The sequence below is a fragment of the Sciurus vulgaris genome (assembly GCF_902686455.1).
Source record: "Sciurus vulgaris genome assembly, chromosome: 2".
Lineage (NCBI taxonomy): Eukaryota > Metazoa > Chordata > Mammalia > Rodentia > Sciuridae > Sciurus > Sciurus vulgaris.
This window is the reverse complement of record NC_136462.1, coordinates 90762373-90775136: the sequence shown is the minus strand read 5'-3', so window position 1 is coordinate 90775136 and position 12764 is coordinate 90762373. Positions and strand designations below refer to the sequence as shown.

The 12764-nt window shown below is 39.9% G+C and overlaps 1 protein-coding gene across 6 annotated transcripts in view; it reads right to left on the bottom strand.

The window, feature by feature from the left end:
* The window catches only part of NUSAP1 (nucleolar and spindle associated protein 1), a 30036-nt gene extending 17424 nt beyond the window's left edge, over positions 1-12612 (bottom strand). For 3 of the 6 annotated variants that reach the window (XM_079128783.1, XM_079128785.1, XM_079128787.1), the window contains exons 1-4: positions 12472-12610; positions 4445-4513; positions 2772-2912; positions 1481-1640 (exon numbers count right to left, since the gene is read on the bottom strand). In XM_079128783.1, the coding sequence (XP_078984909.1) occupies positions 1481-1640; positions 2772-2912; positions 4445-4513; positions 12472-12564 (463 nt within the window). In that variant the 5' untranslated portion in view covers positions 12565-12610. Of the gene's footprint in view, positions 1-1480; positions 1641-2771; positions 2913-4444; positions 4514-12471 lie in introns of all 6 variants that reach the window. The other 3 variants (XM_079128784.1, XM_079128788.1, XM_079128786.1) reach the window with 2 other exon arrangements.
* Positions 12613-12764: the final 152 nt, after the last annotated feature.

Genomic DNA, 12764 nt, shown 5'->3' with positions numbered 1-12764 from the left:
CACCTGCCTGTAATCCCAGAGGCTCAGGAAGCCAAGGCAGGAGGAGAGCAGGTTCAAAGCCAGTCTTAGTAGTTGTTAGTGAGGCCCTAAGCAATTTAGTGAGACCCTGTCTCACAATAAAAGATAATAAGGGTGTAATAAAGTTATATCCCCTTATTAAAAGATAATTAGGGGATAATGTGGTTCAGTGATTAAGTGCCCCTAGTTTCAATCCCTGGTACCAAAAACACAAAAACAAACCAGTAAATTCCTAGGCTCATATCAGATCCATTGAATCAGAACCATTCTTCCTGCAATTTTCTAGGTTTAGTTGACCTTCAAAATTTGGGGGAAAATAAGAAGGCTGAGGATTAGATGTGCATTTAGGTGGCTGATGGACAATGGAATGGAAATCATCTCTCTCAATCCCTCCTCCCCTTCTCTGGCAAGGCTCAGATCCAGGCAGGTTTATCAAGATGAACCTAATGTTGAGATGCTCCAGGGCCAGTGGCAGCCTTCCTGAGGAATGACAGAGAGCACCAAGTGCTGGTAGGGATAGAGGAACTGAGTGTTGTAGCTTTACTGAAACAAACTGTTCGCTGAAAAAATTTAGGGAAAAGTTTTCAGGAAGTTAGACTCAGGAACATATTAATTTATCATAGTAAAAATAGCTATACCACTCAGAAGGTAAGCTTCACAGCTCCCTGTAACCATCCCACTGGTTGAGGAGGCAAAAGACGTCTTTGTATTGGTCTCTGCACTTGGCTAGAGGAGGTAATGAGACTAACGGAGGGCTCTCCTGTCACCAAGGAGACATTAACTTCCCTCAATTTTCCAGCTACCACTCTTATTCTGGTTTCTAAATAGTTAGAGCTGGGTAGTATAGTTCAGTGATAGAATGCTTGCCTACCATTTTGTGTCCCTGGGATTGATTCTTAGTGTTGGGAGGGAAAAAAAGGTAAAGATGACCTGATAAATCTGTGTTTGGTTCTGACTTTTGCTTAATTACAGTACACTTGGAAATTCTATAACATGATGCTATGGGTTGAACTACAGACCCCCAAAAGATATGTTAAGTCCTAACCTCTGGTACCTAGTACCTATTTCTAAATGACTTCTAAAACAATGGGGTCTTTACAAATGTAATCAAGTTGAGGTTGTTTGGGTGGATCCTAACCCAGTATGACTGATGTCCTTTAAAGAAGAAACAGAGAGAGAATGCCAGGTGTTGATAAAGGTAGAGACAAGAGAAACGCAGCAGTAGGCCAGGGAATACCAGGCATCAACAGTCACCACAAGGTAGGAAGAGGCAAGAAAAATAGCCATTGTTCCAGAAGAGCAGGGTTCTGCTGATACCTTAATTTTGGACTTGAAGCTCTCAGAACTGTGAGAATATCCATTTCTATTGTTCTAAGCCTCTCAGCTTATTACTGCAGTCCTAGGAAATTAATGCACAACTACCCCTAGAAATTTCCTTTTAAAAAAAAGTCATTTGTCATACCATTTGTCTCACTTTTTCCTGAGGAAATGACATTATCATTTCCTTGGCTCTGGTCCAGCAGAGAGAGAACTTTTGCAGTAGTTCCAAGATCCTGGTTTTCCTGCTTTTCTCGATTCTGGAATTCAGTATCATCATTTATGTTTACCTCAGAATGATCCTGCTACAAATTTTAAAAGGAAATAATTTCACTTTTAAATAGAAAGTAATTGCTGCCTTCTAAAGATAGTTGCCATAATGAGGGGAAAAGGGGGGTTAAAAGGAGCAAAGGAGAATAAGGTTTTTTTAAAAAATGTTAATGTATTTTTTATACCTTTGTTTTATTCCTTTATTTTTATATGGTGCTGAGGATCGAACCCAATGTCTTACATGTCCTAGGCAAGTGCTCCACCACTGAGCTACAACCGCAGCCCCAAGAATAAGACTTCTGAGTGGTAGATTTGGTTCTCTGCCTTATCCAGTGACATGAGGATGTCAATTTGGGGATAGGAATTAGGGACCATTGGAAAGAATGTGAAGATTAAGTTCTTTTATAGATGATAAACTAATGTAAGAGACCTAGGTACTCTACTGATCAAGGGACTATATGAAGGCAGAAAATAAGAAATTAGGACTGTCTGGTAAAAGTTACATTTGAATGAAAGGATAAGACAGTATAGCTGGGGCGTGGTAGAACATGCCTGCAATCCCAACTACTTGGGAGCCTGAGACAGGAGGATCATAATAAGGTCAAAGCCAGTCTTAGAAATTTTATCAAGGCCCTAAGCAACTTAAGGAGATCCTCTGTCAAAATAAAAAGGGCTGGGTTTGAGGCTCAGTGGTATAGCACCCCTAGATTCAATCCCCAGTACCAAAAATAAAAGTAAAATTCGAGTTTCGTTTAGAGAGGGAAGCCCCTCACTAGCCACGTAAACGCACTGTTGAAAGACTATGTATAGTGTGATCAGTGGGTAAGGAGAGGGCAAGCTAGGAAAGAGAACTTTAAAACTATACTCCATGTTGGTTTCTCTTTCCTTCATATTTACAACACCTCATTTAAGTGGACACTTAATGAACATTCATATTTATTCAACAAATGCTTAATTTACATGTAATACTTCATAATTGCTTCCTAAATACCAGGGTTTGGGGTGCAATGATGAGCAGCCCAGACACAGGTCTGTCTTTTTGAGGAACTGTTGCAGCACATGGTGCATTTCCAACCATCTGACCTCATAAGGGAATTTAAAAGGAAAGCTAAGAATGCCAGTTTCGGCACATGTAGCTTCTGTTCAAGTTGCACACTTCTGTTCACCTGGGAGTCAGGGTCCCCATGAACTGTCTTGCACCTTCTCCTTTTAGTGACATTGCCAATTCGCTCCCTCTTGTCTTGTTCATGACTGTTAATCTGTATAATAGTTTCATCCTTGGAGGATGCAGAAGTTTGACGTTCATCCTGAAAAGAGAGACATTAATCTACTATGTTCTATATATAGAGTTATAAACTCTGATTTACCCAAGGACTGTCCATATCAAGTCTTTTCACCCACCTAAGGTCATTATTAACAGATTCATTACTTACGATCTGATATCAAACTGAATTTTGACTTTCACCCTGCTCAAAATGGAATGGCCCAAGATGCTGAATTTGAAATAACAGATCATTTTAACTTTGGTCTATCAATTACTACCCCCAAGCAAAATCTTGATTTCAGAGGCAATATACTTATATATTCTTAACCATTACAGGAGGGTGGAGGTGAATAATTTTTTTTTTTTTTTTTTTTAGTACCAGGAATTGAACCCAGGGGCACTTAACCACTGAGCCACATCCCCAGCCCATTTAATTTATTTTGAGACGAAGTCTCACAAAGTTGCTTATGGCCTCACTAAGTTGCTGAGGCTGTCTTGAACTTACAATCCTCCTGCCTCAGCCTCCCAAGTTGCTGGGATTATAAGCATGTGCCACCATGTCCAGTGGATAATAATTTTAATTGATACAAAAACTTTTTAAAGTTCACTTTTTTTTCTTTTGCAGCGCTGGGAATGAAACCTAAGGACCTTGTCGTCCATGGTAGTCAAAAGCTGTATCACTTGGCTACACCCCCAGCCCTTATACCTGAATTCAAAATAAATTCTTATGGCTGGGGCTACAGCTCAGTGGTAGACTGCTTTCCTAGCATGCATAAGACCCTGGGTTCTATCTGCAGCACCACATGTACACACATATAAAAAGGAAATTAGAATATTTAAAGTTTTCAAATGTTTATAAATTGGAATATAGACTTGCAGAGATTGTAAAGACAGAGGAGAAAGTTCCATATTTTGTGCAGGTTTATATTTACCTTAATTTTCAGATATACAACTGATCTCTCCAAGGCCCCAAATTAAAGTCTTGCAACATTTTCTTCAATTTCACTTTTTTCTTTGTTTTTTAAATTTCTTTCAATTTCAAATTGCGAATCCTGGCCAATGATCTATTTAGGTGTTATGCGGTATCAAGTCTTCATTGTAGAAATGAAGGAACCACGACAGCTCTCCCATCAGCAGCGTTTTATATGTTATAAGTCACTTTCACAGTACCTACTTCATTTGCTTCTTGCAGTACTAAATTTAGCAGCACACAAGAGGAATTTGAGTTTTTCAAGAAAGGAGAACTGCGACTTAAGCTGGGTCTTTCTCATTTTAAATTTAGTTCCTTTCCTACTTACACCATGCTACCTTTCATAACATTTGGCAAGTAGTAATTAACTTTTGCATTTGTATAGGGACATTTTATTTGACAGACTGCATGCCTGCCCAAGAGAGTTTATTGTTTTAACAAATAATTATGAAAAAATTCAGTCACTGGCACAATTGCCAAAAGTGATCTCTTGTAATAAAGAGTTTGTCTTAAATCATCACTAATTAGTGATTAGTATTAATTGCTCATTAACTAAACATGATAGTTTTGCAAGCTAATAGGTGGTGGTGAAAAACAATACTTACCTGATTCTTATTTTCTTTTCTTTCTTCATATTTAAGATGGGCTTTCAAGGCTTTTAACAACTTGTCTGCCTGCAGAAAAATCCTTATCATTAGAGTAAAAAGTTAAATGAGCAAGAAAGATTTGCTGAACATTTTTTTGCTCTTCTTTTTTCACTTAATATACTCTGATTAGGCTGTAAGACTATGACCTGGATAGAATTAGCCCTCAAGGACTTCACATCCTGGTGGGATCAAAGAAAAAGGTAACTGCAATATAGAGAGGTAAATGCCCAAAGAATAAAAGTGGGCTCAGCCATCAAAATTTGGCATGCCAGGGAAAACTTCAGCAAGTAACTGGGCACACCAGTTCTAAGATCAAAATGTGCTGGTTCATCAGGAGGAGAGAATTGGATATAGAGAAACCAGTAGAGAAATAGCATGGGAAGGCAACAAGGGTGGAGTTTGAAGAACTAAGTTTAGTGTGGGTGGAGCATACTTTTGGAGAGGATGCAGAGAAAGTTGGAAAAGTGGGCAAGGGCTTGATCTCTCTAGGCCTGCCTTTTAAGCCTCTTAAAATGTGAACTTTAGGGGCTGGGATATAGTAGAGAATTTGCTTAACATGTGTAAGGCTTTGGATTAATCTCCAGTGCAAACAAAATAAAAACAAAGAAAACGAAACAAAACAAAAAACAACAACCAAATAAACAAGGAAAGAGTGTGAACTTTACCCTTGAGGCAAAGAGCAGTCTCTGAAGTACTAGAAGCAGGGAAGTGTTGAAACAGAGCCCCCTGCACAACCTAGCTAAATCTACATATGTATATTTGCTGTCTTTCATTTCTATAAATTAAAACTGTTACTATCAGGCAGATGAAGTAAGCTACCTTCCCAGTTTTGGTCAAATTGCAATTAAATTCATTTTTCCTTTTTATATTGTCTTCTCTCTCTCTCTTTTTTTTTCCTTTCTTTTTTTTTTTTTTTAAACTGAATCCAGTCCTTTGCAACCACACCAGGCTGTGACCTAGAGTGCTGGTAACAGTGGGTGACCAATTTTACATCATTCATAATGATCACTTTGGCCACACAATGTGCAGGATTCATTTGATGGGGATACAGCTGAAGACGGAAACAAGGCTAGGAGACTGAAGAAACCAGAGGTGAATGGCCTGAACTAAAGCAGGGCTAAATAGCAGTAGGGATGTAAGCAAAAACCTCTTAGGAAGTAAAATCAGTGCAAACATGGGTCAAAGAACAGGCAAATTTTATCGTGCCCAGATGGGGGGGCCCCTAAAATAGAAAATGCAAAAGGTACCAGTCTTAGAGGATAGGTACAGGTATCTAGGGGAGAGGTATCTAGTTGTTTCTCTTCATTCTAGGAAATATTCCCTTGTTCTTTCTGAAAGAGGAATATTAATCTGAGTGGATACTTTTTCCATGCTTTAAAAGATCAAATGTATTGGTTGGATTTTTTTTGTCTACACCCCGCAACCTCTTCCATACAAACCAGGCAGTTGAGGGCTAGAGACTTGCTTTTTAAGATGGACCCAGACACTGGGCTGGGCTCTTTTCTTTTATCCTTTCCAGCAGTACTGGGGATTGAATTCAGAGGTGCTTTACCACTGAGCTATACCCTGAGCCCTTTTTGTTTTTTGAGACAGGGTTTAGCTAAGTTGCCCAGGCTGCTCTTGAATTTGCCATTCTCCTGTCTCAGCTTCCTGAGTAGCTGAGATTATAGGCATGAGCCACAATGCCTGTTTTTGTTTTTGCAGTACTGGGGACTGAACCCAGGGCTTCATGTATGCTAGGCAAATGTATATCCCCAGCCCCTTTTTATTTTGAAACAGGGTCTCATTAAATTGCCCAGGTTGGTCTTAATTTGAAATCCTCCCGATTCAGCTTTCCAAATATAACTGAAATTATAGTTGTGCATACCCACACCTGGCTTCGCTTTCTTCTCACACCATTTAAAATCACCCACATGTGCATAAAAAAAAAAAAACATGGGAGAAATCCTGAAATTTGGTTTGGGCTTTGGGGTGCAGGAGAGTTTTTGCTTAGGGCATGAGCCTAAGCCACATCCTTCAATGCCCCAGCACCCATATGCTGGGCATTAAGATAGCAGACACCATCCCAACTAGTAATAAAATAGTACCTTAATTTTCTCTGGGAAGTGGGTGATTGGCAGTGCAGAATTTAGGTATTCATGCTTCTGTGATTCTAACATTTTAATTTTTTAGACCTTTATTTATTTTATGTTGTGCTGAGGATTAAACACAGTACTTCACATGTGCGAGGCAAGCACTATACCACTGAGCTACAACCCCAGCCCTCTAACACATTCTTAACATACCATGAAAACCTCACCAAACATGCAACATTGATGAAGTTAGGTGCCTACAGCAGAGCCAAGTGAGGATATCTAGCAGGTTAAATGGTATGGGGTGATGTTCAAGATCTGTGCTGGAAGTAGAGATGTTAGTTATCAGCATTTACTCATGCTTTCCTTCAACAGCGTTATTGTAATGGACACTATTTTAGGCACTAGAGACACTGGTGAACAAAACAGATCCAGGAGACATCCTGGAGATCCAGGAGATTCTAGCAGTAAACTAGTGTGCAAACTATAAACCAAGTAAGCTAGAAATAAATGATGGAGGCTGGGGATTTAGCTCAGATGGTAGAGTGCTTGCCTTGCAAGCACAAGGCCCTGGGTTCAATCCCCAGCACCGCAAAAAAAAAAAAAGAAAAGAAAAGAAATAAATGATAAGTCATCGGGTGCTATGAAGCAAAACCAATATACTGGGTAACTGGGATAGGGTGATGATGTGGCCTGACTCAGGATAGTCAGAAAAGTCCTCTCTGAGGTGGCAGTCAGCTGAGATGTGAATGAAGAGATTGCAAATGAAGCATTCCAAGATGAACCACTGGGGTGAGTGGAGGGAAAAGAAATCAAAGAGGTGACCAGAGAAAATGTTTTCTTACTGTAATCTAATGTATAGTTCATTATGAATTTCATTGTCTCCAATTTTAGTTGTTTAAAAAAAAAAAAAAATCTTCAAATCAGGATGAAACCAAATTTCTTGTGTTACATTTGGCAGATTTTGGATTTTATTTTATATATGAGGGAACTAGAAGTCACTGAGCAGAAAAATGACATGTTCAGTTTCAAATACCATTCTGACTACAAAGAAAATACTACTGTGAGGTGAGAGTAGAGGCAGGAAACCTAATAGGAAAACTTAGGCCCTGGTTGTCAGACAAGAGTGCTGTGACCCAGGACTGTGCACAAAGGTCTGATTTTAGGTGTAGTTGAGAGAGAGTACAGAGAAGGATGATGGGTGTGGGCAGTGAAGGGAGGAATTAAGGGTGGTCTAAGTGGGTCTGAAACATGTACTGAGACAGGAAAATCATCAGTTTTGGGAACTGACTGTGCTGTGGAAGATGCACTTACATATGTGAGTTCGCAGCTTAGGGGAGAGGTCCTCCTGGATATGTAGATGCATTTGCTTCTAGATGAATTTAAAATTGTGGGAGAAGATCACGAAATGAGAGAACTCTGGAGCACCCTATATTTAGGTATTAGACAGAGCAAAAAGAGCCAAGGAAACTAGAAAGAAGAGAAAAAAAAAAAAAATCAAAGTCTATTAGTTTCTCGCAGAGTGGAGTGTTCAACCATGCCAAATGCTGTTGGTAGGCAGGGGTGAGCACAAAGATGGACCACAAGTTTTGTAGATGGGAGGAGGAGTTGGGATTAAGGAAGGATTTTTCTTTTTTTTAAAATGGGTGGGGAAAAAAATGATGATGGGTGATGCTAAGAAATGATCCTATGCAGTATGGCACTGAGCCAGCAGGATTGGAAAAAGCAAAGCAGTAGGGAGGATCTGATTGTAAGAATGTAGTCCTAGAGGAGGCCAGAGGGCCCCTGGAAGCTTAAGTAGATAGGTAGCCCACAGGTATAGCCTTTCACTAGAATGAGGAGGAGGGGATCATAGGCAATGTGTACAGGTGCAGGCTGACTAGAGGGTTTGGTGCTGGGTAATTCTCTGCTGACTACGTCCATTTCCCCGGGGCCAGAAGAGGAAAAATCATCGAGGGAAGAAAGGGAGCTAATTTAAGGAGGGACAATTGTTAATAGTTCTCCTCAAAAGTGAGATGGTTTCCCAGAACCTCAAAAAAGAAAAAAAAAAAAAAAAAAAAAAAGTGAAAGTTAATGAGTACTAAGGATGTACAGGAGGGGCTGGGGCTGTAGCTCAGCAGCAGAGCGTTTGCCTAGCACCTGTGAGGCACTGCATTCAAAACAAAACAAAACAAAACGAAGGGCTAGGGATATAGCTCAGCTGGTAAAGTGCCCGCCTTGCAAGCACAAGGCCCTGGGTTCAATCCCCAACAACAACAACAACAACACACACACACAGTTAATAAGGAAAAAAATGTACAGGAAGATCAAATGCCCATCTTAAGATTCAGAAGCATACAGGTGTACTGCAAGTTCAAAGCCTTAGCAATTTAGTGAGGCCTAAGCAACTCAGTGAGACCCTAAGCAACTCAGTGAGACCCTGTCTCTAAATAAAATACAAAAAGGGTTAGGGATGTGGCTCAGTGGTTAAGCCCCCCCCCCCCAGATCAATGCTCATTACCAAAAGAAAAATAGAAAAGATTTAAAGTCATAAAATAAGTTGTCGACAAAGTGAATTTTTTTCTCTAGCCAGGGTCAGCTGCGTGAGTAGAGGCAGATTCAAAGCACAGAGCTGAGTTGAATTAGGCTTGGGTTTTGCCAGGTGAGTACTGGGCAGTCTAAAGAAGTAGAAATAGTGCTCTTCTATGTAATTTAAGCTTACAAGAAGGGAAGAGAGCATGAGTGAGAAAAGGACCATGGCCACACAATATTAGTAACTGACTCCTTTCTTTTGCTTTACCATTAAGCAAAGCATTTCCAAAGAAAGAGCCAGGGGCTGGAGTTGTAGCTCAGCACCACATACAAACAAATAAATATAAGTACTATGTCCATCTAAAACTTAAAAAAAAATATTAAAAATAAAGAGCCAATATTTTCTAAATTAAATTCATACTGGTAGAATTTTTTTTTTTTTTTTTTTGGTGGGGAGAGGCACCAGGGATCCAACCCTGGGGCACTCTACCACTGAGCCACATTCTCAGTCTTTGTTTTTCTTTATCTTTTTTGATTTTGAGACAGGGTCTAAGTTGCGGAGGCTGTCTTTGAACTTGAAATCCTCCTGCCTCAGACTCCTGAGTTGTTGGGATTACAGGCGTGCATCACCGTGCCTGGCAAGTTTTAATCAAATCTACATTATTTCTTAAGCAACTTATTAATCTTTTCCTGCTATCTATTTGGAATTTTAAAAGGCAATTGATTCAATGAGCTCCTAGGCTCGACCAACAGAAAATAATTTAAAACATCTTATGGAATATTCAAACATATAAAAAGTAGAAAGAACAGTGTAATGAACACCCATGTATCTGTTACTAGTTTCAATAATTATCAACATTCTGTTATTACTTCACCTAGTTCCCCTTTTTCCTGAAGCATTTTGGAGGCTTCATAACATTTCACATGGAAATACTTGGGCTGGGCACATTTGCCCATTGGCTGCGATCCAGGAGGATCACAAGTTCAAAGCCAGCCTCAGTAACTTAGCGAGGTCCTAAGCAATTTAGTGGTTACGTGCCACTGGGTTCAATCCCTGGTATCAAAAAAGAAAAAGACTTTACTTGGTAAGTATTACTAAGAGATAGGTTTCTGTTTTGTTTTTAAAAAGGAAACATAACCATTGGACCATTATCATATTGAACAAAATAAATATGGTAATATAATTTAATACCTAGCACAATTTAATTTTCCTTAAGGGTCTCAATTTCTTACAGCTCAGTATAATAAAACTTTGTATGATCAGATTTGTCCAGGAAATAGGACATTCCAACAAATATTTATCAATACCTACAATGTGCCAGAAATTGTGTAATAGGAAAGGAATGGGATCTATATTGACAAGAAATAAGGTAAGTTTAAAAAACAGCAACTAATTGGCTATCCCAGATCAGGTGCCTCAAGAGACAATGATGGTAGAACTTTCAGAAAAAGATCTAGATCTTCAGATATTCAATAGTTAATGGGGCCTCAAATGTTAGCCAGAGGTCTGAACTCAGGTGAGAAGCTTCCACAAAATTCTTTTCAAACAAATTATCTTCTTGTATATTATTCTAGCATTGCCAATAAGCAGTTGTAAATTAGCTTTTAAAAAAAATTTTGCTTTTAGTTGTAGATGGACACAATATCTTTATTTTATTTATGTGGTGCTGAGGATCAAACCCAGTGTAGGCAAGCGCTCTACCAGTGAGCTACAATCCCAGCTCTGTAAATTAGTTTTGAATAATTATCCAGCATCTCCTACATAAAATGTACTGCACTTAGTGCTGTATGGACTTCTAAGGTGGATACATGAAATCACTGTTCAAGCAACTTAACTTTTAAAAGAAAAAATAACACATATGCACAAATAACCAGAAGGCAAGGTGGAGTTCAGCAAATCTTCAAAGACAGCATTTGAAAATAAACTTTTAAAAGCAGAGTGTTCCCATGATTGTTCGAGTGGTGGGCCTATGGCCACGGAAATGAAGAAGTGGGGACCAGGAGCCACATCAGGGATAATATTTCTGTTAAACTGTGAAAGGCAACTGCAAAGCATTCATGCAGATGAAGGAGAGGAGAAAATGGAATCTGAGATCAAAGGGTCAAAATAAGAAACTGCACAAAGATGGGCAGGAGTGCCAAGTGTTTAGGGATACAGCCTTGGATAAAAATGATTCCAGCCAGGGGCTGGAGATACAGCTCAGTTAGTAGACTACATGCCTAGCAAGCACAGGCCCTGGGTTCGATCCCCAGCACCACAAAAAGATTCCAGCTGGATAGCAAAAAGCTTACTGGATTTAAGCTTAGGAATTAATTCCTTAAGGAATTAAGGTCTTATTCGTGAAATATTGGGGAGCAATTAAATGCTACAGCCCAGAACATTCCCAGAGACACTCCTTTATCATGAGATTGACCCAAGAGGTACCTGAGCCATGATTGTTCTGTATAAAACATTTGTGATGATTGGTTTAGACATTCACCCAATTTTAAAAATTGGCAGCTTACAGTACAAATCTCTGGAGTATTAGCATTATGTGGTAAATCTCAATTATAAAATATCAAATTCCAGTCCCAGACTGAATCCCTATATATTCTCCCCCCAAACCTTGCAGACCCAGGGCTTTGTGCTTGCAAGGCAAGCACTCTACCAACTGAGCTTATATCCCCAGCCCCAGACTTGGAATTAAAAACCATCGGTTTTGGAAAAGAACACCACTGACAATAGTGATCTGTCGAGCGATACAATTTTATGCACAAGCTGAGCATGGTGTCGCATGCTTGTCACAGCGATTTGGAAGGCTGAAGCAGGAGGATCACAAATTAGAGGCCAGCCTCAGGAACTTGTCTCAAAAAACATAAAAAGGAATGAGGACGTACGTCGGTAATTAAGCACCCCTAGATTCAATTTCCAGTGCCACAATAGATAATTACCCACAGGAGTGGCCCTCTAAAAGTCATTCTTTCGGCCAGGTCCTCCAATAAATTATCAAAAGATTATGGGCACTATCACAATTTACATAAGTACTACTGTGGAGTTTTTCAGAAGCAGATCTAATATCCTTCAACTGGCATTAAAAAGTGTAAAAACCTTTACACTTTCTGGGTCTGTTTCGGGATACCCTGGAAAATATCAGAATATTTTCAATAAAACCAAACCAATCCAAACTAGCCCTTTGGAGCAAAGGCCCACGTGAGTCCTTAGAAAAATCAGCTATGAATAAAGTGACAACTATGGCCCCTTTTTCACTTCACAGAGGTTTAAGCACCGTGAATCAAATCTCGTGCTTCAGGGAAAGGATTCTGCCTCATCCCTGAGGCTCCCGTTTAATTCCTCCGTGCCTTCTCTTCCAGGCTCCTACTCCTACCCCTCCCGTCCAACGGCCAGCACCGCAAACCCCTTACCCTCAGGTTAGCCCGGAGGCCCAGACTCTTGGCTAAGTTCTGCAGGTCACTGTACTTGAAGGACTCCAGCTCCTCCGCAGAAGGGACGGTCATCGCGTTCTATAAACCAGCAGGAGACCCGCAGAGAATCAGTCCGCTCACGTAAACAACGCCGTTCAAAACTCTGGCGCCACTCTCGGCGTTGGCCCAGTAGAACTTTATAATCAGTTTAAACAAGAACGCTGCACTTCCATTGGTTGAAAATGCCTCGAAGGCGGGGTTTCTAACGCTGCCCAATAGAAAAACTGATTTTC